Source organism: Mobula hypostoma, chromosome 6, assembly GCF_963921235.1.
Source record: "Mobula hypostoma chromosome 6, sMobHyp1.1, whole genome shotgun sequence".
Lineage (NCBI taxonomy): Eukaryota > Metazoa > Chordata > Chondrichthyes > Myliobatiformes > Myliobatidae > Mobula > Mobula hypostoma.
Genome location: NC_086102.1, coordinates 21,357,634 through 21,383,416, shown reverse-complemented (window position 1 = coordinate 21,383,416; position 25,783 = coordinate 21,357,634). Strand labels below are relative to the sequence as shown.

Here is a 25,783-nt window from a genome sequence, read left to right as displayed (position 1 = left end):
CAGTTCATCATGGCTAAAGCCTTCCCCACCACTAACCACATCTACATGAAGGGTTGTTGCAGGAAAGTAGCATTCATCTTCACGGACACCCACCAGTTAGGTCATGCTCTCATCTCACTGCTGCCATCAGGAAGAAGGTACAGCAACCTTAGGAATCACACTACCAGGTTCAGGAACAGTTATTACCCATCAACCATCAGACTCCTGAACCAAAGAGGATAACTTCACTTGTCTGATCACTGAAATATTTCCTCAAACTATGGACTCACTTTCAAGAACTCCTCATCTCGGGAGGAGGAGAAGATGGCGGTGCTACGCAGCACGCGCGGCCACTCCGGTGAATGATATCAGTTATGTGTCAAGTATGGTACCGTGCACAATTCTGATTTGATGGAGACAGACGTGAGAGTATGGAAGAACATCTGGAAAAACTTCTGAAATGCCCACTTCGCTGCCGCAGCTACTGTGTGGTCCGGAATCTCCGGAGGAGTAGGCCCTGAACCCTCGGCTTTGCTTGTTTCGGCGGCCAGGGCGAGGTCGAAGGCGCTCAGCAGAGGATGGCGCTTAGGAGGCTGTGTCGGAGGGGCTGGTCGGAGGCTCAAAGTTTTCAAACGGACGGACTCAGTGTCAGGCGTGGTCGGCTGCTTCCAAAGCATTGGCAGTTGTCGGTGCCTGGAGGTTTCTGGCAGACAGCGTTTCTCGCTTTTGCCACCTGCTATCAGGGACTATCGGGAGTCGATCGGGACTTTGAGACTTTTTTTTTACCGTGCCCATAGTCTGCTCTTTATCAAATTATGGTATTGTTTTGCACTGCTGTAACTGTATGTTATAACTATGTGGTTCTGTCAGTGTTAGTCTTTGGTTTGTCCTGTTTTTCTGTGATATCACTCTGTAGGAACATTGTATTATTTCTTAATGCTTGCATGCATTTCTAAATGACAATAAATGAGGACTGAGTGTCCCCACAATCTAATCTCACGTCCTCAATATTTATTGCTTAATTATTTTCATTATCACTTCTTTTTTTCTTTTGTTTTGTGTTTGCATAGTTTGTTCTCTTTACTGGTTGTCCAGACTATTAGCATGGTCTTTCATTGACTTGTTGTGGTTATTGGATTTACTGAGTAATCTCACAAGAAAAGGAATTTCAGGCTTGTATATGGTGACATATACTCCGTACTTTGATAATATATTTCCTTTGAGCTTTTGAAATTTCATGCTAGTGAGACCACATCTGGAGTGCAGCTTATAGATTGATTTCCTTACTTATGGTGGGATATTCCTGCACTGGAGATATTGCTGAGAGCAAACAACAGAGAAACTATAAATCTGAAATAAAATGCTACAGACGTCAGCATGTCAGATGTCTTCTGCAGAGAGTGAAGCAAATTCAATCCTGAGATGAAATTTTAGCTCAGTTTCTCCCTTTGCAGGTGCTGCCTGACTTACTGACTACCTCCAGCTCTTCCTGTGTTCATTTTAGCTCCGAGAAGGTTAATTAGGTTGATTCCTGGGTTACAAGGTTATTTTAATAGGAAAGTTTGTGTAGGCTGGGCCAGTACTCATTAGAATTTAGAAAGGGGCAGAGATCTAATTAAAGCAGACAAAGTATTAAAGGTAAATGATAATAGGATGTTTTCTCTCATTGGGAAAACTAAAATTAGCAGGTACAGTTGCAGAATAATGGGTTACCCACCTCAGGGGGGAGAAGCTTCTTCAAAAGACTCTGTATCATTGGAATTCTTTACTCTAGGGAGCTGTTGTGGCTGAGGCATCGACTATGCTCACGTATTATTATGCTTTGAGATACAGCATGGTAACAGGCTCCAATGAACCCCACTGCCCCAATTACATCTATGTGACTAATTAACCTGCTAAGCACATACTTCTTTGGAATGTGGGGGGAAACTGGAGCACCTGGAGGAAACTCACGTGGTCACAGACAAAGTGTACAAACCTCTTATAGACAGTGGTGGGAATGGAGCCCGGGCCGCTGGCAGTGGGCTAACCACTATGCTATTGTGCAGCCCTGTGTCTGAGGGTTACAAAGAAACAGGGAGAAAAGTAGAGTAGACGAGAATAAGAATAGCCCATAGTGGAGCAGGTTTAGATTAGATTACATTATGAGAACACTTAGTCCTTGTTTATTGTCATTTAGAAATGCATACATGCATTAAGAAATGATACAATGTTCCTCCACAGTGATATCACAGAAAAACAGGACAAACCAAAGACCAACACTGACAGAACCATATAATTATAATGTATAGTTACAGCAGTGCAAAGCAATACCGTAATTTGATAAAGAATAGACCATGGGCACGGTACAAAAGAAGTCTCAAGTCCCAATCAACTCCCGAGTCCCCGATAGCAGGCGGCAAAAGGGAGAAACACCCTGCCATAAACCTCCAGGCACCGACAACTGCCGATGAATTGGAAGCACCCGACCACAGCCATTTCCGTTCATCCGAAAACTTTGAGCCTCCGACCAACCCCTCCAATACAGCCTCCCGAGCGCCATCCTCTGCTGAGCGCCTTCGATCTCTCCCCGGCCGCCGAAACAAGGTCGAAGGATTAAAGGGATAACTTAGCAACAGAGGCAACTAGATTGTGACTGATCATGTCCTGTGTGATTAATAGGATGCCTATCCAGTGCCCACTGCTCCTGCTTCCATTCAAATGAGGGTTAATAGAAACATAGAAAACCTACAGCACAATACAGGCCCTTTAGCCCACAAAGCTGTGCCGAACATGTTCTTACCTGAGAAATTACCTAAGGTTACCCATAGCCCTCTATTTTTCTAAGCTCCATATACCTGTCCAGGAGTCTCTTAAAAGACCCTATCGTATCCGCCTCCACCACAGTCGCCAGCAGCCCATTCCACGCACTCACCACTCTCTGCGTAAAAAACTTACCCCTGATATCTCCTCTATACCTACTTCCAAGCACCTTAAAACTGTGCCCTCTCATGCTAGCCATTTCCGCCTTGGGGAAAAGCCTCTGACTATCCACATGATCAATGCCTCTCATCATCTTATACACCTCTATCAGGTCACCTCTCATCCTCCGTCGCTCCAAGGAAAAAAAGGCCGAGTTCACGCAACCTAACCTCATAAGGCATGCTCACTAATCCAGGCAACATCCTTGTAAATCTCCTCTGCACCCTTTCTATGGTTACAACATCCTTCCTATAGTGAGGCGACCAGAACTGAGCACAGTACTCCAAGGGGGGTCTGACCAGGGTCCTATATAGCTGCAATAATGTTGAACTTAACTACACTTAGTGGGCCACTTTATCAGGTACGTCTCTACTTCTGCTTGTTAATACAAGTATCTAATTAGCCAATCATGTGGCAGCAACTCAATGCATAGAAGCATGTAGACTTGGTAAGAGGTTCAGTTGTTCAGACCAAACATCAGAATGGGGAAGAAATGGGACTTAAGTGACTTTGACCGTGGAATGATTATTGGTGCCAGATGGGGTGGTTTGAGTATCTCAGAAACTGCTGATCTCCTGGGATTCTCACACATAACAATATCTAGTATTTATAGAGAATGGTGCAAAGCAAAACAAAACAAGAGAAAATCTGCTGATGCTGGAAATCCAAGCAACACACACAAAATGGTGGAGGAACTCAGCAGGCCAGGCAGCATCTATGAAAAAAAGTACAGTCAACGTTTCGGGCCAAAACCCTTCAACAGGACTGGAGAAAAAAAAGACGAGGAGTCAGAGTTAGAAGGACGGCTCATCTTTTTTTCTCCAGTCCTGCTGAAGGGTCTCGGCCTGAAACATCAACTGTTTACTCTTTTCTATAGATGCTGCCTGGCCTGCTGATTTCCTCCAACATTTTGTGCATGTTGCAAGAAAATATCCAGCGAGCAGCAGTTCTGTGGGAAAAATATGCCTTGTTGATGAGAGAGGCCAGAGGAGAATGGCCAGACTGACTCAAACTGACAGGATGGTGACAGTTACTCAAAAAACCATGCGTTAGAACAGTGGTGTGCAGAAGAGCATTTCTGAACACACAACACGTCAGACCTTGAAGTGGCTGGGCTACAGCGGCAGAAGAACACAAACACACACTCACTAGCCACTTTATTAGGTACAGGAGGTACTCAGTAAAGTGCCCACAGAGTGTATGTAATAGGCTGGCAAGGACTGGTGTCTGTCAATGGAACTCATCCCAAGAGTTCCACTCCCCACAAGTAATCGTTGTCACCTTGATGAGCACAGACTATGCAGAGAAAAAGGCTGACCAACTGTGACTTCATGTGTAGTGCGTGTGGAGACAAGGGTCCCCATTGATCAGTATTACAGACGGTAAACTTATTACCCTTTGGCGGAACTCCAGCATGACTTCCCCACCCTGATCGTCTGGTTGCATCATAAGGCAAATCTAAAAATAGAAAGTGGAATGAATGAAATAGTCATCAATTAAAATACTCTGACACAGTTACAGAACCATAGCAGACTGGTGGCTGGTGATAACCCTGGACGTCTGGTGTGAAGCATTATTTATCTCTTTAACAGAACTAAAATGTGGTAGCCGCTGTGGGACGACTTGGATCGTGCTAACCTTGATCTGGCACCCGTACTTCCTATTCACACTGTTGCTGCAGTCTTTGCAGCCCTCCAACTCATGAAGTTCAGTTTATTGTCAAATGCACATGTACGTGTAGGCACAGATGTGACACTAAACAATCTTACATTAGAAAACACAAGAGATTCTGCAGATGCTGGAAATCCAGAGCAACGCACACACAAAATGCAGGAGGAACGCAGTGGGTCAGGCAGCATTTCGGAAAAGGAAGAAACAGTCGATGTTTTGGGCTGAGGACTGGCCTGATGAAAGGGTTTGATCTGAAATGTAGACTGTTTATTCCTTCCCATAGTTGCAGCCTGACCTGTTTCCTCCAGCATTTTGTATATGTACTTGCATCACATGGTGCTTTTGCATTCATTGCCACAGCGGTGAAGTGATGTAGCTCATGAGCAGCAACAAAGCTCTCGGCAACGCCTCCTTACACAGTGCATCTGCCGCCTTTCGCCTTCAAGGCTTAGGGTAATGTGCTCTGCAACAAGGTTGGTCCTTTCACTGGCCGCTGGCCTTTTTGTACAAATCACAACTGAGCTGCCTGCCTTCGCCAAACCACAACCCCAAGCAACATGAGATTACTCACTGTGTGGGACCCATCTGGTGCAGGCTGTCATGAGCCCAGCCACCCAGGAGAATGCCTTATCCTCTCTCTCCCCTGCATTTTCCCTCATTTCCAGGCAGTTTTCTCTAACTGGCCTTTGGCAGCTGAGGTGTCATGGTTAGCACAACACTATTACAGCACGGGGCATCTATTCCGGCGCTGTCTGCAAAGAGTTTGTACGCTCTCCCTGTGACCGCCTGGGTTTCGTCCAGGTGCTCTGCTTTCCTCCCACAGTCCAAAGACGTACTGGTCAGTAGATTAGTTGGTCATTGTAAATTGTCCTGTGATTAAGCTAGTGTTAGGTAGGTGGGTTGCTGGGTAGCACGATTCATTAGGCCAGAGGGGCCTATTCTGCGCTGTACCTCCTAATAAATAAATAAATATTGGAGAGTACTTCAAACTACAATATGTTTTTCAACAACTTGCGAGCCATTGATTGAAGCTCTTTTTACAAATCCTGACAGGAACAGTGCAGTTGCCTTCGTGAAGCTGATTTATACTTGTGCATATTAGCTTACGCCGTAGCCTACACAAGTGGGCTACGCTGTTGTGAGCATTTATACTTGTGCGTTGGTGTGTCTGCATCGCTCTGCAATTCACCGCAAAAACGCTAGTTGGCGGTGGGGTTTCTATGCCACTGTGTTGAGTTTCTTCGTGTTGAAACTCAACACAAAGAAACTCAAACTTCAAACAATGGCGACTAAAACTGAAGGAGGGTGAATTTTCTGTGCTTGTCCGGCCATTGAGAGACACGGACGAAGAAATGCATTTCAAATAATTTTGGATGTCGGCCGGTAGATTTGATGACTTGGTTCATCGTTTTCAACCAATTATTTCGCATCAGTGAACACACAGTATATTCAGAGACTGGCAATCACCATTCGGGTTTTAGCTTCAGGTGGAAGTCAACAGGCTGCAGCAGCTAGCTACAAACTGACGTCAAGCACAAGGTCCTCCATAATTTCGGAGGTCTGTAAAGCTTTATGGAAAGCATTGCAGCCAGAGTTCCTTCCCTGCCCTTCAGTCGCCCAATGGGAAGCTATTGCAGCGTAGGAGGAAATGCGATGCTACCAAGCGGACCAATCACAGTTGTTGTGGTCTGCGTCGCTGCAACGTGTAGTTACATTTTTGGGGAGGTGCACGTCAGGCTACGGTGTAGGGTTCGGCATAGGGTATGCGTCTTCGCTGTACCTATGGCGTCGATTTGACGCACAAGTATAAATTGGCCTTTAATGAACCAACCCATAGCATTAGAACATTGAACAGCAAAGCATAGTACAGGCCCTTTGGCTCATTATGTTGTGCTAACCTATATAGTCCTACTCCATGATCAATATAACCCTTCCAGCCTACACAGCCCGTAACCTTCCATCTTTTCTTACACCCACATGTCTATCAACGAATCTTTTAAATGTCCCTATGATATCAGCCTCTACCATTACCCCTGGTAGGGCATTCCAAGCACCTACCAGCTTCCAAATGAAAAATCCTACCTCTTACATCTCCCTTAAACTTCCCTCCACCCTAACCAGATGTCCTCTGGTATCGGCCATTGCCACACTGGGAAAATGTGCTGGCTGTCCACACTATACATGCCATAACGTCTTCCTTCTGAACACTTCCTTGTCCAATTTCTTGAATTTTCACAGGGAATTTATTTGGGTCTTAACATAATATGCCATGTATGTTTACCACACTGAGGGAGGGTAGGATTCGATCTCTAGGTATCTTTCTAAAGATACATCTTTACCACTGGCCACTTCTCAGTTGTGTTTGCGTTGCAGAATCTTACCGGGTCTCACTGTCAGTCTCTGGGTTGGTTCAGGATAAACTGATGGATTTGGAAAAATGAATGTTGCACCCCCTAGAAAGATAAAGAGGAAATACAAGTAAAGCAATCAAGTGCAAACAGTGATTGACCAAATACAAGTGCATCATTCTACCACACCGATTCCAATATCACTGAGCGATTGGCCCCTGTGGTTGGAAGGGAATAATCAACTAAATTCTTGGTTGCTCTTTGGAAATCAGAATTCAGGACGGCACAGTAGCCCAGCTTTTGGCATAATGCTGTTACAGCACCAGTAGCCCTGGTTCAATTCCCTGTAAGGAGTTTGTACGTCCTCCCTGTGATGGTGTGGGTTTCCTCCTGGTGCTCCGGTTTCCTCCCACAGTCTAAAGACATACAGGTTAGTAGGTTAACTGATCACATATGGATAACTGGGCAGTGCGGGCTTGTTTGGCCAGAGGGGCCTGTTACCATGCTGTATCACTAAATCTAAACTAAAATCCTAAAACTCCAGCATTGGTGTGGGGTATGTGGAAGAGTCTGGGATATGGGTGATAGTGGGTTAAGAAAGAACAAGTGGACTGAATGTGATTTCAGGGTGTTTTTTCTTTTGTACAATTACATTCAGAGATCTTCATGAGCAGATTTACACTGAGAAAAAGGAAGCAACCAACACATTTCTTCACAGTGGTAAGGGTTGGGGTCAGGCCCAGCTCCTTTGGAAGATGTCTCCCTGAAAGAAATGCATTCCCACTCATGAGCTGCGTTCCACATGCTTGGCAAAGGGCTCAGAGGTTTGTCGGCCTCCATGGTACCAGCTCCCTTGACTCTCTTTCTTCTTCACACGGGCACACCACTTATGTTGTGAATCACCCCAGAAAGTAAACGGCAAGTTCATGTCAGGGACAAATAAAACTATTTGATGCAATAAAAGTCAAAGACAAAGTAAAATGTATGCTCAGTTTGGTGATGCAGCGATTAGTGTAACACTATTAGAGCATCAGTGGCCTGGGTTCAATTCCACAGCTGTCTGCAGAGAGTTCAGACGTTCTGCCTGTGACTGTGTGGGTTTCCTCTGGGTGCTCCGGTTTGTCCCAGATCCCAAGGGTGCACAGGTTAATAGGTTAGTTGGTCACATGGGTGTAATTGAGCGGTGTGGGCTGACAGGACCAGGAGGGCCTGTTATCGTACTGTGTCTCTAAATTATAGCAAAGATCAAGAGTAGCAAACTGGAATCAATATTGGAGAAGGGAGAAAAGAGGTGGCTGTGTGGTTCTCAGGCCAACACAGGAACTTCGAATTGTCCAAGAAACCGAGATTTCACCTATTTGGCACAAATTGTCAAAGGGATAATAAAGATGTAATGCATCATGTACCAAGATACAGTGAAATGCTTGTCTTGTACATCGTTCATACAGATCAATTCATTACAACAGTGCATTAAGGTAGTACAAATTAAATCAATAACAGAATGCAGAATAAAGTGATACAATTACAGAAAAATGCATTTCAGGTGAACAAAAGCTACAAAGTCATAACAAGATAGATTGTGAGGTCAGTAGTCCACTTTCTGGGACTGGGGAACTATTCAATATTCTTATAGCTGTCTTGAGCCTAGTGGATCATGCTTCCAGGCTTTTGCATCTTCTGTCCGACGGGAGTGGGAGAAGAGAAAATGGTTGGAGTGGGTGCAGGCTTTGATAATGTCGGCTACTTTACTAAAGCAATGAGAAGTGTACAGAGAGTCTATGGATAAGAGTCTGGTGTCTGTGATATACTGAACTGTGATGCAGTTTCTTGTGGTTACAGGCAGAGCAGTTGCCATACTAAACCGTGAGATATCTGCATAGAATGCTCTCTATGGGGTATTGATAAAAGCTGGTAAGGGTCAAAGGGACGTGGCAAATTTCTTTAATCTCCTGAGGAAGTAAAGACATTGGTGAGCTTCCTGACGTGAGGCTGTTATATCATGGAAAAGATGAAGGAGGTGACTATAACTACAATGGAATCAGTCATTTTGCATTCAATTAATTGATGAAATATCCGCCATCTAGAAACTCCACAACAGCTCTTTTTGTATTGAGTCAACAGCGCAGAAATAAGCCATTTAGACCAAATTACCTAAATGTGTCATTCGAGTGCACACAAGCATTGTCTAATGCTAATTACCTCCTCCCTCCGTGCCATGCCCCCTTTGGGAGTGCCAATGCTCCCAGTTCATTCGTTCAGCATCAAACAGTCCACCAAACCTTATATTTCACATCCTCATTGGTCTCATAGATAACTACTGATAAATTCTTTACACCTAGCTTCTACCTCCTTCCCTATTATAACCTGCACTCACCAACCACAGGAATCAAAGTCCCTGTCCACCTCTTTAAAAAGCAACTCATGACAGTAAGTACTTCAGTCAGGTTCTTCTTAGTCATCCCTTCACTGTATGAGTGAGCTTTGGCCTGTTTTTTAAAATTTATTTTTATTTATACAGAGATAAAGCACGTTACAAGTCCTTCCAGTGCAACTAGTCAGTATGGCCCAGCAATCCACCTATTTACCCTTAGCCTAATCAGAGGACAATTTACAGTGACCAATCAGCTTACTAACTGGTACATCTTTGGAATGTGGGAGGAAACTGGAGCACCTGGAGGAAACCCATGCGCTCACGGGTAGGACGTACAAGTTGCACAGAACTCGCTGGAACTGAACTCCAAACTCCGACGCCCTGAGTAGTATAAACGCCTAAATATAGTTGTTTCTGATTCCATCACCACCTCTTACTCCACACATCCCCTTCCTCTCACTTTAAGCCTATTCCTTTCTCCTTTTGATATGCACACAGTGGGAGAAAAAGTTAAGAAGCTGGAAAGATAACAGTTAGAAACAATGGCGAGTGCAGAAAAAGAGAGAGTACTGTCAGAAATTCATGACCATTCATGTGTCTTTGGTACGTTGGAATTATATTCAGCTGGCCAAGAAGAGAGACACAGGTCACTCGCTGAAAGCTAGTCAGACTCAACAGAAACAGAAAAACTCTGGAAAAATCCTTGAAACTAAATATTATTGAATAAAATCACATCATCCATACAAATTGCAATGTTATTTAAAGGTTGATGAGCAAAAACTGGAATTTCTTTTATGCACATCAAATATTAGAAGGTTTTACATTTGCCAAGTAGTGATACGTAATGAAAATTTTTCACAATTCTTTTCTGTAACACGCAGCATACTAGAAGAGCAGTATAAAAGGATGTACTGCCAATCTAACTTTGTACAGCCCATTATCCACACAAAATCTAAATAACCTAACTCCCTGTCATTTAATAGTAAAATTCTCCTCTCCTACACATCCCTTCATCCTCTGTAGCCCAATCAAAATTCTAATATTGGTATTCAGGGATAATTTACATGTCCCATTCTAGGTCCTGTGCCTTGGTTTTGAATTTTGTTTTGTCAAGAAAGAGGACAAACAAGAAAGGGTCTGTTGGGTTTTGGCCAATGCTCATCTAGCTAGCTGTGGTTCAGTATATGTACTGGGATGTAGGGTTGGGGGAGAATGGAAAGTTGGTGGTTGACAGCTCAGTTTTAATATATTACCTGTGTTTCTGGCGTGCATCAGACGCGGAGAGTTTTGCAAGGCTTTATCGACATCATCTGAAGTCAAATGAGGAAGTGGTGCTGCAAAATAGGAAATGATTCGATTCAAAAGTCACCAAAACGTTATCCTTTTGAAAAGTGACAGTTACACAGGAAAAAGTTTGTGCCAACTATGGATTTTTTTTAAAAATGAAGTATTTATTGACAACACTGTGTCAGCCAATGAGTTGGAGATGGGGAGGGGCATATCACTCCGAGCAAACAGTCTATTGTTTAGTAAACAGTCAGCTTACTCAACAGAGACTGCTTAAAAGGGGAGGAGAAAATTATTTATTTATTTAGAGATACAGTGTGGAACATGCCCTTTTGGCCCAACAAGCCATGCAGCCCAGCAAAACGCCTATTTAACACTAGCCTCATGACAGGACAATTTACAATGACCAATTAAACTACTAACTGGTACGTCTTTGGACTGTAACGACCTCTCCCATTAAAGGCAGGGTAAGTTCTGCTGAAGGGAAAATAAAATGTAGTATAGCTACCTAAGTATAGGGTATGTGCTGTACTGATATCACCAAATATCATTAAAAGGAAATTGCCCAATCATCTCCAGTCTGGCTGGCTTGGCATTACCACTAAACGCAGCATTAAAAAATAAATGTTCTGTCCTGCAAAAGAATAGGCTTACTGAAACCTCTCAGCTATTCTGTATCTTAAGCAACAATGTCCTTGTTACTATTACTACCAATAATGACGAGTACATTATTTTGTGAAGCTCTAGTTCTGTGCATGCATAATCACTGGTGAGGCCTAATTTGGAGTATTGGGTGCAGTTTTGGTCACCAACCTATAGGAAACATGTAAACAAGGTTGAAAAAGTGCAGAGAAAATTTACAAGGATGTTGCTGGGACTGGAGGACCCGAGTTATAAGAAAAGGTTGAATGGGTTAGGACTTTATTTCTTGGAACTTGGAAGACTGAGGGGAAATTTGATAGAGGTATACAAAATTATGAGGGGGTATAGAGAGGATAAATGCAAGCAGGCTTTTTCCACTGAGTTTGGGTGGAACTACAACCAGAGCTCATAGATCAAGGGTGAAAAGCAAAATGTTTAAGGGGAACACAAGGAGAAACTTCTTCACATCGGAGGCTCATGAGAGTGTGGAATGAGCTTCCAGCACAAGTAGTGCACGCAAACTCGAGAAGTTTGGCTAGGTACATGAATAGTAAGGGTACGGAGAGCCATGGTCCAGGTACAGGTCAATGGGAGTAGGTAGTTTAAATGGTTCAGTATGGACTAGATGGGCCTGTTTCTATGCTGTACTTTTCTATGTCTATCTATGCCGTGTGTATGAGTGGATAATACCAATTCTCACTTCATGGGGTAAATTTGTTCTTATCATTTGAAAGGCCAAGACACATTTATTGAGCATTCACCACCAGTGCTGAGAAAAGTACAAGACATGACATAGGTGAATGGGCAGCATTAATTAGGCTTCAATAAGGTTTGAATTTACAACATTTTCAGGTAGAAAGAGAAAATGGGGTTCCACGGGTGTCAAGTCCTGGGAAAGAATGAGCTGAAGTAAATAGAGATAGTGCATTGTCTATTGATTTCAAAGGAAGTAAAAATTGCAAATGCTATAAATCTGAAGTAAAAGAGAAAATACTCTGGAAATACTCAGCAGTTTAGGCAGCATTTGTAGACAGATTCAAAGAATTATCGCTTCTGACTGATTATCTTTCATCAGAGGTGGACAAAGCTCTCAAGAGGCATTTTCTCATCTATAACTGCTCAAATGTTAACGGTTCAGCACCAGACTTAATCCTATCTCTGGTCCAAATGGGGACAAAAGAGTTACATTAGAGAGGAAAGTGAAAAGGAATGCCTTTTTAACAATTTTATTTATTGAGATACAATGCAGAACAGGCCCCTCTGTCCCTTTTGAGCCACACCACCCAGCAGTCCCCCAGTTTAATTCTAGCCTAATCACGGGGCACTTTACAATGACCAATTAACCTACCAACCTGTATGCCTTTGGACTGTGAGAGGAAACTGGAGCACCCGGAGGAAATGCACACGGTTACAGGAGATTGTACAGCAGAGGGACTATTATGGCAACAGCCTGAATTACACGTCAGAGAGCTTTGATAAAACTGATGATGAAACTAAGGTATGACCCCGGTCATGTACCTACAATATGCAGATAATACTTACACATGTTCATATTGGGATGCCAAAGAGGAAGTCACCAAAGGCTCATTCACTGGCACAAGAGATTTTACGTCAGTCAATGAGTCTCCTGTGTCATGACTGACACCAGAAGCCTTAAAGTTAACATCCACACAGCAAAGTTCCACCAGCAAACTGAACTTGCTGCACAGCCCTGTCCTCCGACCATCAAAATCCATGATGAGGAAAATTATATAGACCACTTCCCGTTTTCTTGGGAGCCAACGCTAACTGAAAGGCAAACAATCACCATTGTCTTCAGTGCACTAGCATGGCCTTTGGCTGTCCAAGGAAAAGAATACTTGAGGATCAAGATGCCAAACCCAGTCCAAAGTTTATGGGTCACAGAGTAGCAGTAACCTTTGCACTCCTGTTACCAATTAACTGGTAGAATAAAAAAAATGCAATATTTTTTCCTGGTCCAAAATCCTGAGCACTGCCATGCTAATTACACTCAGCTGGTTCATTTCATCATTCATTGTTTCGAGCAATATGTTTCATTCACTTGCACAAGAAAGACCCTCATTACTGAACTCCATCACAGAAAAATGATTGTCTGGTGAACGAAGGAAAGGATTCAAATATGTTATCAAAGTTTTCTTGAAGAAGCGTAATAGCCCCACTGACTTGTGGGAATTCATGGCCCGTGACCAATCAAATGGAGAAGGAGCACTTCTTTCTGCACGGAGAGCACTTGAGTCCACTTGCTGGAAGCACACAAAAGCTCAGGGAAAATTCACTCGCTCTCCATTACCTCCAGCCCCATTTGTGCCACAGGTTGTCCCAGCTTTGGCCCCATAAGCGCATCAAAATACACAGATGCAAATTATCTTCTATCTTTCTTTTCAATTCAAGTTGTTGGGTATATTTAAGGCAGAGGGTGATAGTTTCCTGATTAGTCAGGGTATGAAGGGATATGGGGAGAAGGAAAGAGATTGAGGTTGAGAGGGAAAATGGACCAGCCATGATGAAATGGCGGAGCAGACTTGATGGACCAAATGGCCTAATTCTGCTCCAATATCCGGTGGCCTCAAGGAAAGACTAACAGCAAAATTAAAGGCGAAAATTGGAATCAATCGATAAACTCTCCAATGCAATGTAAAAACTCTGTTCAAAGCAAGAGGGTTGTGTTTGTTGAGAATCTCTTATCTTAGCACTGGCACCTTATTGTAAGAGTTCTTTCGGAAAGTTTCCACATCCAGCCACCAGAGTCTTCATCATGGGTCTTTTAATGACAATTCCGATGAAAGGTAATCAAACTGAAACATTAACTCTCTTTTTCTCCACCGACTACTGAGTATTTCCAGTATTTCCTGCTTTATATTTTACAGACAACCGATCTTGTAGTATGTATAACAACTGCCCAGCTAACAAAGCAACTACAATAGTGTAGACTTTCATCCAGGAAGCAGAGCATAAATTGGAAGAAGATATGTTAATGCCACAGAGTGCAGGGTCACTATGAATATTATGCTCAGTTCTGAACCATGTGAGGCAGGAAGGTACAGGAGGACCAGACCTGAAGATTTATAAGACTGAGCAACATCGACCTAATATTGGAGCCTGGGAGAAGACTAGGGGGACATGGCTCATGCAGTTCTGAGAGAACATTACAAGTATAGATGTCTACATGACCAAAATGGGTGAAGATTAATTTAGTACAATTGTCAGGAAGTTTCTTCATTCAGCAAGTTTGAAGCTTGTGGACAAGATGATAGTACCAAAACTCTGGAATCATGCAAGTAACATTTGGACACAGTTGATATGGGAATCATTCCTGAGTGGATAAGTTAAGATGGAGATTGACACTTGGTATGAAGGATAGCAATGACAAGATTCCCATCCCCATCCATGAAGCTGTCCTCTGCCCCAATTAGGAAGATCAAAGTTAACCTGAAAGAGGACTTTGGGATCAATTAAGTGAGTTGCTGGTGGAACTCGGAAAATAACTAAAATGAAACAGAAGAACTTGAAATGACTTACAGAGTGGAAGAGGAGAGGGTTAGGAAGGACAGGTGGGGAGGACATTGTCGGGGTAAATCACAGGCCAGCAGCAGCCCTTCATTATGCTGTGGAGCTGGGAGAAGGACATTTGCTCCTCATAGCTCCCCATCAAGCTGTATATGAAAAAGACTCACCTTTTTGGTGATGGCTATTTCCTTGGCCACAGGCAGGAGAGGAAAACCTGAGGAACACTTGAAAATGCATTGCTAAATTAGTCACCATTTGATGACCGCTTAATGTCTACAAAAAAATCACAAAGTATAACAGTTTCTGATCAAAGGTCATAGGCATGAAACATTAACTCTGTGACTGTCTCCACAGGCGCTGCCTGAGCTGTTGCGTATTTCCAGCATTCTCCGTATTAAGAACAGTTTCTACCTCAGGTTTTCCTGTCATGGATATGGCTTAGAGATAAAAAGAGTAAATTTCTTTACTTCAGCAGAATTAGAATCAAGAGAAGCAGAATAACTCCTGAGAGACAGAGCTGAACAGTAGTTACATGTGACCCTCACCATCAGTACCCCTCACTGCATTCCCCTAACTATCAAGGTAAATGGTGTTGACCAGATCAATTTGAATAGGCAAGAATATCTTTTGAGGCACAACAAAGTCAGCAGCTCCCTCAACCTTTTGCCGTGAGATCTGAAGGTATGATTTCCTAAGGTCTTACACTTTGGATTTTTTGTTAGTATTTTTACATGTGAATATGAATCATAATTATTCTCTATTCTAACATTACTCCAGATGATATTCAGTTGTAATTAGGCTTGATTGACATGATCATTTCTGACATAAAATCAATTACTCTAAATAAACAATAAACACATACATTTACCTTGACTTTCTTAACCTTCTAATACTTTTGCTAGAGTTTGCTTCCTTAAGACTATCAGACATTGGAGCAGTATTAGGCCATGTGGTCCATCCAGTCTGCTCCACCATTCAATCATGGCTGAGCTATTAACCTTCTCAAACCCATTCTCCTGCTATAACATTTGATGCCCTTACTAATCAAGAACCTATCAACCTCTGTTTTAAATATGCCCAATAGCTTGGCATCTACAGCTATCTGTGGCAACGAATTAATACATAGGAGCTTCTTGCTGATATTGATTACTGTTTTGGGGAGAAGACAGCACATTCCCAGGTGAGCATGCAGTTAAGTACCTTGCCCCAGTACTGCAAAGTTCCAGTGGTGGCCTCAGCTTTACCCTCCCTTTGAAAATAATAAGGCTGAGTTGGCCTTAAGCCAATATTAAGGAGGCTGAAGCATGACAGGAAATGGACAGCAGTACAATCGTCAGTGCAGTGCCCTCCTCTCTGCATCTTATATTGCCATATAATGCTCTAGCAAGAAGCTTCCTCAACATCAGCTATTCACTAGCCCCAGCTATGGAATGAATTTGGGAGCCTGCATCTATTTGCTATACGGCTTATTCGGGGGTAACCAAATGAAGTTTAGACAAATTAATTAGTTAGTTACAACAGGCTTGAACCTCAGCATGTTTTTCTAGTTCTAAATGGTCGACGAGCTCTGCAACATGAGAAGCCAGAAGTTCAAACTTATTATCAATGGTCAGTGCTTTGCTCTAATCCCACTCCAACTTTTACCTCTTCTCAACTGCCTATTACTTCTCCTTGGGTCCTTTCCTCCTTCCCTTTCTCCCATGGTCCTCTCTCCTCTCCTATCAGATCCCTTCTTCTCCAGCCCTTGACTTTCACCGCCCACCTGGCTTCAGTTATCACCTTCCAGCTGGCCTCCTTCTCTCGCCCCACCCCCCACCTTTTTATTCTGGCATCTTCCCGCTTCCTTTCCAGTCCTAAGAAGGGTCTTGGCCTGAAACGTCAACTATCTATTCATTTCCATCGACGCTGCCCGACCTGCTGAGTTCCTCTGCCATTTTGTGTGTGTGTTTTGGATCTCCAGCATCTGCAGACTTTCTCATCTTTATTAGTACTTTGTCTCCTGCATTGATAAGGGCCCATAAATTAAGGAGCAGTGTCCATGGATAAAGCAGGCACAAGACTGGGCCTTTTGCATGTGGCTTCAGACATGCCTCGCCAATATCTGCTCCACTCAAGAATGCCAGACCTACATACAAGACGCACATACATACATCAAGGAAAAATTAACCGTGCAGAGCCAAGGGAGTAAGATTGTAAAACATAACTCTGAGATCACGTGTCATTCCTGTCACTAATCTTCCCCCATTCTAACTTGCCCAACCTCAATTTCCGTGCCACACCCATGATTGTAAGACCATAAGATATAGAAGCAAAATTAGGCCATTTGGCCCATCAAGTCTGCTCTGCCATTTCATTGGGGATGACCAATTTTCCTTCTCAGTTCCAATCTCCTGTCTTCCCCCTTCATGCCCTGATCAATCAAGGATCTATCAACCTCTGCCTTAAATATACCTAAAGGCTTGGCCTCCACAGCCGCCTGTGGCAATGTATTGCACAGATTCACCAGTCTCCGGCTAAAGAAATTCCTCCTCATCTCCATTCTAAAAGGACACCCTTCCATTCTGAGGCTGAGTCCTCTGGTCTTAGACTCCCCACCACAGGAAACAACCTCTCCACATCCACTCTATTGGGACCTTTCAGCATTCGATAGGTTTCAATGAGGTCATCTCTCATTCTTCTCATTACTTCCCCTTTCAGAACTTTATACTAATGCACTTCACATTGCTGATGCCCCCAATATTTCTCTCATTTAGTCACAACTTCTCCTTCTTAATGACCCACTCTAATTGTGCTCTACCTGCCCACCATCTCTCAAGGGTTGAGGTGAGCCATCCCAGGTAACAGTCCATCTAATACAAATACAAGGGATCATATGCTTGCAGTCACTACTCTTACAGTTTGCTGCTCATTTCTATCATCTGTCACACTATGTCCGATAGTTATTCACTGTCTTACCTGGTCATTTTTCTTTTAGCTAGTGCTTTGCAATAGCTCAAAATCTTAAAGGATATCAAGAAAAGTTGCCAAAAAAAACATTTGTGGAATTATTCTGAGCAGACGCAATCACTCATGGAGTTGATTTAAATATCAATCAAGCAAAAGGCATCTCCCCCCCCCCACTCAGCTGCGCCACACAAATATGGAGCTCCTAAATCATAATACCATACAACACAACGCAACATGTTCTCCCTTGATAATCAGACAAAAGAGAGGAAAATCCAGTGAATGTCTCCCTGAAAGTGTGTGTCAGCTAAAGTCAGAGAGTGGCTCACCGTGTGCAGGTGAAACAATTGAAGTTACTTGCATGGACACGTTTAAGACAACTCTAGCAGAATAAACAATGGAGATGGAGGTGATGAACAAGGAGGTGGGGAGGGATAAAGGAGGAGAAGAGAAGGGTTGTAAAAGAGTATGAACTTTGGGAAAGGTCAGAGGACTGAATGATCTATTGCTGTGCTGTAAATTCCTATCTGCCTCACTGGATAGGTCACAGCAGTTCCCTGGCTAAGTGATAGAGTTTAGATCATTGGTTGACTGTCCATCCTGTTGGGTGCAGCCTTAGATTGATTCTATTGTGTTTCTTGAACTTACTCTGAATGCCCACAAGAAAATGAATCTCAGGGTAGTATATGGTAACATAATGTACTTTGATAATAAATTTAGACCATAAGACATAGGAGCAGAATTAGGCCACTCAGCTCATTGAGTCTGCTCCACCATTTCATCATGGCTGATTTATTATCCCTCTCAACCTCATTCTTCTCCATTCCTCCCATAACCTTTGACACCTTGATTAACCTATCAACCTCCACTTTCAATATACTAAATAACCTGGCATCCACAGGTGTCCATTGCAAAATATTCCAAAGATTTACCACCCTCTGGCTAAAGAAATTCCTTCTCATCTCTGTTCCAAATGGATGTCCCTCTATTCTGAGGCTATGCCCTCTGGTCCAATACTCCCCCACTATAGAAAACATTTTCTCCCTGTCCAATCTGTCCAGGCCTTTCAATATTCCATAGGTTTCATTGAGATTTCCCTTCATTCTTCTAAAGCCCAGGCCCAGAGCCATCAAACGGTCCTAATATGTTAACCCTTTAATTCCTGGAATCATTCTCATGCACACCCTCTGGACTGTCTCCAATACCAAGACATCATTTCTTAGAGAACGGGCCGAAACCTGCTCACAATACTCCAAGTGTAGTCTGACCAATGTCTTATAAAGCCTCAGTATCACATCCTTCCTGTTATATTCTAGTCCTCTCAAAATGAATGCCAACATTACATTTACCTTCCTTAGCACCAAATCAACCTGCAAGGTACCCTTCAGAGAATCCTGTATAAAAACTCCCAAGTCACTTTGCAACCATGAGCTTTGAATTTTCTCCCCATTTATAAAATAGTCTACATTATTATTCCTTCAACCAAAGTGCATGACCATACATTTCCCAACACTATATTTCCATCTTCCACTTCATTAATTATTCTCCCAATCTGTCCAACTTCTTCCGCAGACTCCCTTCTTCCTCAACACTACCTGCCCCTCCATATTTCTTTGTATAGTCTGCAAACTTGGCATCAAAACTGTCAATGCTGTTATCCAAATCATTGACATATAACATGAAAAGAAGTGGTGCCAAAACCAACCCCTATGGACCACCACTAGTCACCAGCAGTCAACCAGAAAAGACAACCTTTACTCCAATTCTTTGCCTCCTGTCAGTCAGCCAATCTTCTATCCATGCTAGTATCTTTCCTGTCATACCATGGACTCTTGTCTTGTTAGGCAGCCTCATGTACATCACCTTGTCAAAGGCCTTCTGAAAATCCAAGTAAACAACATCCACTGACTCACCTTTGTCTATCCTGCCTGTTCTTTCTTCAAAGAATTCCAATTGATTTGTTAGGCAAGATTTCCCCTTAAAGAAACTATGTTGACTTCGGCCTACTTTATCATGTACCTCCAAGTACCACAAAAGCTCATCCTTAATAATGGACTCCGATATCTTCCCAACCACTGAAGTCAGGTTAACTGGCCTAAAATTTCCTTACTTCTGATTTACTCCTTCATAAAGAGTGGAGTGACATTTGCAATTTTCCAGTCCTCTGGAATTCCAGAATCTAGTGATTCTTAAAAGATCATTACTATTGCCTTCAACCACCTCTTTCAGAACCCTGGAGTGTAGTCCATCTGGTCCAGGTGACTTATCTACCTTCAGCCCCTTTAGCTTCCTGAGAACCTCCTCCTTAGTAATAGCAACAGCACTCATCTCTGTCCCCTGACATGCTCAAATTTCATAGTAAAGACTGATGCAAAATACTTATTAAGTTCATTTGCCATTTCTTTGTCCCTCATCACTACCTCTCCAGCACTATTTTCCAGCAGTTCAATATCCACTCTCACCGCTCTTTTACCCTTTATATATCTGAAAGAACTTCTGGTATCCTTTTTGATATTGTTGGCTAGCATACCTTCATAATTCATTTTTTCTCTCCTTATGTTTTTTTAGTTGCCTTCTGTCGGTTTTTAAAAGCTTCCCAATTCTCTAACTTCATATTAATTTTTGCTATATTATATGCCCTCTCTTTTGTTTTTAATGCTGTCTTTGACTTCCCTTGTCAGCCACAGTTGCCTGATCCTCCCTTTAGGATACATCTTATTCTTTGTGATTAATCAATCCTGCGCCTTCCTACTTGCCCCCAGAAACACCAGCCATTGCTGTTCTGTCATTATCTCTGCTAGTGTTCCCTTCCAAATAAATTTGGCCAGCTCCTCGCTCATTCCTCTGTAAAGCCCTTTACTCCACTGTAATATTCATACATCTGATTTTATCTTCTCTCTTTCAAACTGCAGGGTGAATTCTATCATATTATCATCATTACCTTTCTAAGGTTTCCTTTACTTTAAGCTCCCTAGTTACATCTGGTTAATCACACAACACCCAATCCAGTATTGTCTTCCCCTAGTGGGCTCAACACAAGCTGCTCTAAAAAGCTATCTTGTAAGCATTCTACAAATTCTGTCTCTTGGGATCCAGCACCAACTTGATTTTCCCAATCTACCTGCATATTGAAATCACCCATGGCCATTATAATATTGCCCTTTTTACATGCCTTTTCTATTTCCCATTGAAATTTATATCCCATATCCTGGCCACTGTTCGGGGGCCTGTATATAACTCGTATCAGGGTCTTTTTACCCTTGCATCTTCTTAATTCTATCCGCAAGGACTCTACATTTTCTGATCATATGTCATCTTTCTTAGGATTTGCTTTCATCTTTTACTAACAGAACCATCCCAAACCCAGTGCCTACCTGCTTCTTCTTTCGGTACAATGTGTATCCTTGGATGTTAAGCTTCCGACTATGATCTTCTTTCAGCCACGACTCAGTGATGCCCATAATGTCACACCTGGCAATCTCTAACTGTGCCACAAGATCATCTACCTTATTCTGTACACTGTGAGCCTTCAAATATAACACCTTCAGTTCTGTATTCATCACCCTTTTCGATTTTGCCCCCATGGGCACCATGGTAGCGTGATGTTAGCGCAACGCTATTACAGCTGGGGGCGCAGGAATTCAGAGTTCAATCCCAGCGTCCTCTACAGGAGATTGTATGTCCTCCCCTGGAATGCGTGGGTCTCCTCCCACAGTCCAAAGACATACCAGGTAGGTTAATTGGTCATTGTAAATTGCCCCGTGATTAGGTTAGGGTTAATCAGGGTTGTCAGGAGCTGCTGGACAACGATGTTCAAAGGGCTTGAAAGGCCTACTCCACACTGTATCAGCAAATAAATTATCTGCCTGTTCTTCCTCACAGCCTCACTACACAATGCATCAACTGTATACCAACTGCCCCATCCTGAACCTTATCACTTCAGTTCCCATACACCTATCAACTTAGTTTAAACCATCACCAACATACCTGCCCACAAGGATATTTGTTCTCTCGAGCTCAGGTGTAACCCAGCTGTTTTGTATAGGTCTTACCTTCCCCAGAAGTGATCCCACAGATCCAGAAATCTGAAAACCTGCTTCCCCCACCCCACCACACTCCACTTCCTCAGCCACTCATTCATTTGCACTGATGTCCTATTCTTAACTTGTCTAGCACAGGGTTCTGGGAGTAATCCAGAGATTACTACCTTGGAATTCCTGTACTTCAGAGTCTTCTCTAGTTCCCTATACTCACTGTGCAGGACCTCTCACCCTTTCCACCCTTTGCCATTGGTGCCAACGTGCACCACGACCTCTGGCTGTTCACCCACACTCTTGAAAATCTTCTGCTGGTGCTCTGAGACATCCTGTACCCTAGAACCTAGAAAGCAACATACCATCCTGACTCTGTGGCCATGAAAGAAAAGCCTTAACTTCTCATGATTGCTATGGCCCCACCTATTGAAGCTCCTATCACTATTGTTCTGCTGACTTTACCCTTCCCTGCTGAGCCACAGAGCCAATGGCCTGGCTGCTGCTGTGGTACCCTGAGATGTCATACCACGCAGCAGTTTGCAAAGGGTATAGCTGATGCTGAGGGAATGGCCACAGGGGAACCCTGGCATGGACTGCTTGCTTCTCCTGCTGGTCACCCATGTACCCATGAAGCCTGCACTCTGGGTGTGACCACCTCAGTAAATGTCTCATCTATGAAGTTTTCAGCCTCCTGGGTGATCCTGAGTGCATCCAGCTCCAGCTCCAGTTCCTTGACCTTGTCACTTAGAAGCTGAGGTTGGATGCACTTCCTGTAGACGTAGTCATCAAGGAGACCAATAGGTACCCTGCAATCTCACATTTAGCAGGAGAAGCATTCTACTGCATGAATTACCATCCTGCCTACACTTGTTACAGTCTAACTTCTCAAACACAAGTTCTAGCTTACACCTGTTCTCACCCAAGCCTGTTGATTCAAAGTCTGACCATTCCCACAATGGCCACACCATTTAAACGTCTGGTCTTTTTATTAGCCTCTGCTAAGTTGCTATCAACCCAAGCGATTTCCTGCTCTACAGACAAGTCCCAACAGGCCTCACACACTTTTTAAAACTGGAGCACAAGATCCACAAGGAACTGAACTTCACTTTGAACTTGGAATTTTGAAATTTACTTTGAACTTTGGAGGCACAGAACAAGATGGAGTTACAACCTTCACCATAGCATGGGAGGAAATTGATATGGAGAAAGGCCAATTAATCAAGGAAATGGTTTTAACCAAATACCAAGGTATCTTATTGGACTATTTTAATTGTACCTTAATAACCACATCACAATCCACATGAGAATGACTTTACAACTGACAAATTGTAAAGTAGTCAAAGATAGTGCTGATGTTTCAGACACATTCCTGCATTGGAGTATGGAGCACAGGACAAGTTTTACTTTGTGTAAAGCAAACGAGAGAAAATCAACTTGGATTTTCAAAAGACCAAAATCAATGCCAAACACTCTTAAAAGATGTTAAATGTTCTTACTCTCTCTGAGGTACTGCAGGTGTGACAGGAGGATGTCGGCATTGTAGCTTGGGGTGAGGCGCTGAAAATCCTCTTTGGTCATTTTGCAGAGCTCCTTGCCATCAACGTTCTGGAAGAGTGGCACATCGACGTCAATCAAGCCGTACTCCTTCACTGCCCACTCCAGCCATTGTTTCACATGATCTGTGGACCACAGTGTAGGATCTGCATGTTAGGGAGCAGGGTGGGGTAGTGGGTGGTGGTGGATAAAATTGAAAGCACAAAGATTAGCAATGTAAAACAGTGTGGTCACTTTCCCCTCTGACTCATAGTCAACCTGAATACTGTGAACTGATGGTTGGTGTTCATTTCTCAAGAGGTCCAACATCATGGACTGAAGCACCTATACTGTGCTGCTCTATGTTTCTTTAAACTATAAGACATAGGAGCAGAAATAAGCTACTTGTCCTTTCAAGTCTGCTCTGCCACTTGAGTGTGGCTGGTTTAATATTCCTCTCAACCCCATTCTCCTGTCTTCTCCCCTTAATCTTTGACACCCTTACTAATCAAGAGCCTACCAACCTCTGCCTTAAATTTGTTGAATCGCTTGGCCTCCATAGTCATATGTGGCAATGAATTGCACAGATTGACCACAGCCCAGATAAAGAAATTCCTCCTCATCTTTGTTTTAAAGGGATTTCCTTCTATTTTTATGCTGCGTCCTCTGATTCTAGACTCTCACACTGTTGGCACCATCCTCTCCACATCCACTCTATCCAGGCCTTTCGGTATTTGCTAGGTTAAAGTACATTGGAGATACAGTCGAAGGTCAGGCCGTCTCATAGTGCAAAAAATGCAGCAGCTACATTTCTCAGAGCAAGCTTCCATAATCAACTATAAAATAATGTGATCAATTGATTGCTTCAGTCACGCTCATTGAGGGATGGATTTTGGGCAGGGCGCCAATTGCTCCTTACTGTTCCATGGAGAATGCCACTATATGATTGCTTCTTCCTAAAGGAGTAAGGAGGGGATTTGATACAATGGTTCTTTCTAAAGACAGCACTTCCAAAAATGCATCATTCAGTGGAACATCAAGCATTTTTTGTGATCAAGCACCAGCTGTGAGATTAAAACACAAGACTCTGTGATTCAGAGATAAAACTACCATCAACTAAGCTATAGCTGATGCAGAGGATCACCTGAAAAATTTCATGCAGTGTATGTAATGAGACAGGATGGATAACAATTGTTGGTTTATTATTGTCACAAGTAGCAAGATACAGTGAAAAGCTTGTCTTGCATACTGTTCATACAGTTCAACTCTTACACTGCGTATGAGCTAGAAAAAGGTAAAACAATAGCAATGCAAAATGAAGTGTAAAAGCTACTGAAAAGTGCTGTGCAGCTAAACGATTAAATACAAGATCATAAAGAGTTTATGATGATGTGATGATAAACTACTGCTATTGTTATACTTCCACCTAAGCAGAAAATCTTCCCCTCTGTCTCTTCCACTGCATCTGCACATCTTGCTTGAGGAATTAATGGCACTAGTTTTATCCTCGACGGCCACTGTTCTGCAGACAACACTTATACTCCAGTTGTGGGCAGTATATCTGACATTGCATGGAGATGTGCGTCTACACACACATATGCACACTCTCTCACTTCTACATTTAAAAATTGATTTATTGAGATACAGTGTGGAACAGGGCCTTCCTGGCCGTTTGAGCCATGCCGTCCAGCAATCCCCTGATTTAACCCTAGCCTAATCACAGGACAATTTACAATGACCAATTAACCTACCAACCGGTACGTCTTTGGCCTGTAGGAGGAACCCGGAGCACCTAGAGGAAGCCCGCGCGGTCACGGAGAGAACATACAAACTCCTTACAGGCACAGCGGGAATTGAACCCGGGCTACTGATACTATAAAGCATTGTGCTAGCTACCATGCTACCGTGCCGTTCTTATTTTGTCCAGCAATCATTTCAGAAAAGCAATAATGGACAGTGATATGACACAGTGTTTCAACCGGAACATTCGACAATTCCTCCTCCCTCCGCCACACCTGCCTAAAGATAATGCTTGCACCATAAAATTCCTCCAGGAATTTGTTGCTCCAGATTCCAGCATTTGCATTTTCTTGTGTCTCCAAGCAATTAAAAAGATTCTATCTGAATGTATGATTGTGTAATGCTCCCTATAATGGCAAATAGTATGGAAGAAAGTTTGATCGTAACCCCAGATAGTGATCTATTTTCTAATTCCATATTCTAGGCCTTGCCACATTTAAATTCAAGGAGACAGAAACATGGTACAGGAAAAGGGAAAAATGTGCACAGCCCAGCTGCAAAGGAAGAAGGACAAACGTACATTGTCTCCCGAGGTCATTTAGATCCGTTGAAATTTATCCTACACCAACGTTAGAACCAAAGCCCGTATCCCTCTTCAGGGGTCTAACTTGGACATTGACAGGTTATAGAACCATTGGAATTAGATCATTCTCTCAATATGTCCTTTTCCTGATCTTCAGTCCTGC

General features: G+C 43.0%; 1 protein-coding gene across 11 annotated transcripts in view; it reads right to left on the bottom strand.

The window, feature by feature from the left end:
* The window catches only part of erg (ETS transcription factor ERG), a 301,473-nt gene that overhangs the window by 12,527 nt on the left and 263,163 nt on the right, over positions 1-25,783 (bottom strand). For 7 of the 11 annotated variants that reach the window (XM_063050372.1, XM_063050374.1, XM_063050373.1 and 4 more), the window contains 5 exons: positions 23,261-23,464; positions 14,955-15,011; positions 10,584-10,664; positions 6,993-7,064; positions 4,336-4,398 (listed from right to left, as the gene is read on the bottom strand). In XM_063050372.1, coding sequence (XP_062906442.1) covers positions 4,336-4,398; positions 6,993-7,064; positions 10,584-10,664; positions 14,955-15,011; positions 23,261-23,464 — 477 coding nt within the window. The remainder of the gene's footprint in view (positions 1-4,335; positions 4,399-6,992; positions 7,065-10,583; positions 10,665-14,954; positions 15,012-23,260; positions 23,465-25,783) is intronic. The other 4 variants (XM_063050370.1, XM_063050369.1, XM_063050377.1 and 1 more) reach the window with 2 other exon arrangements.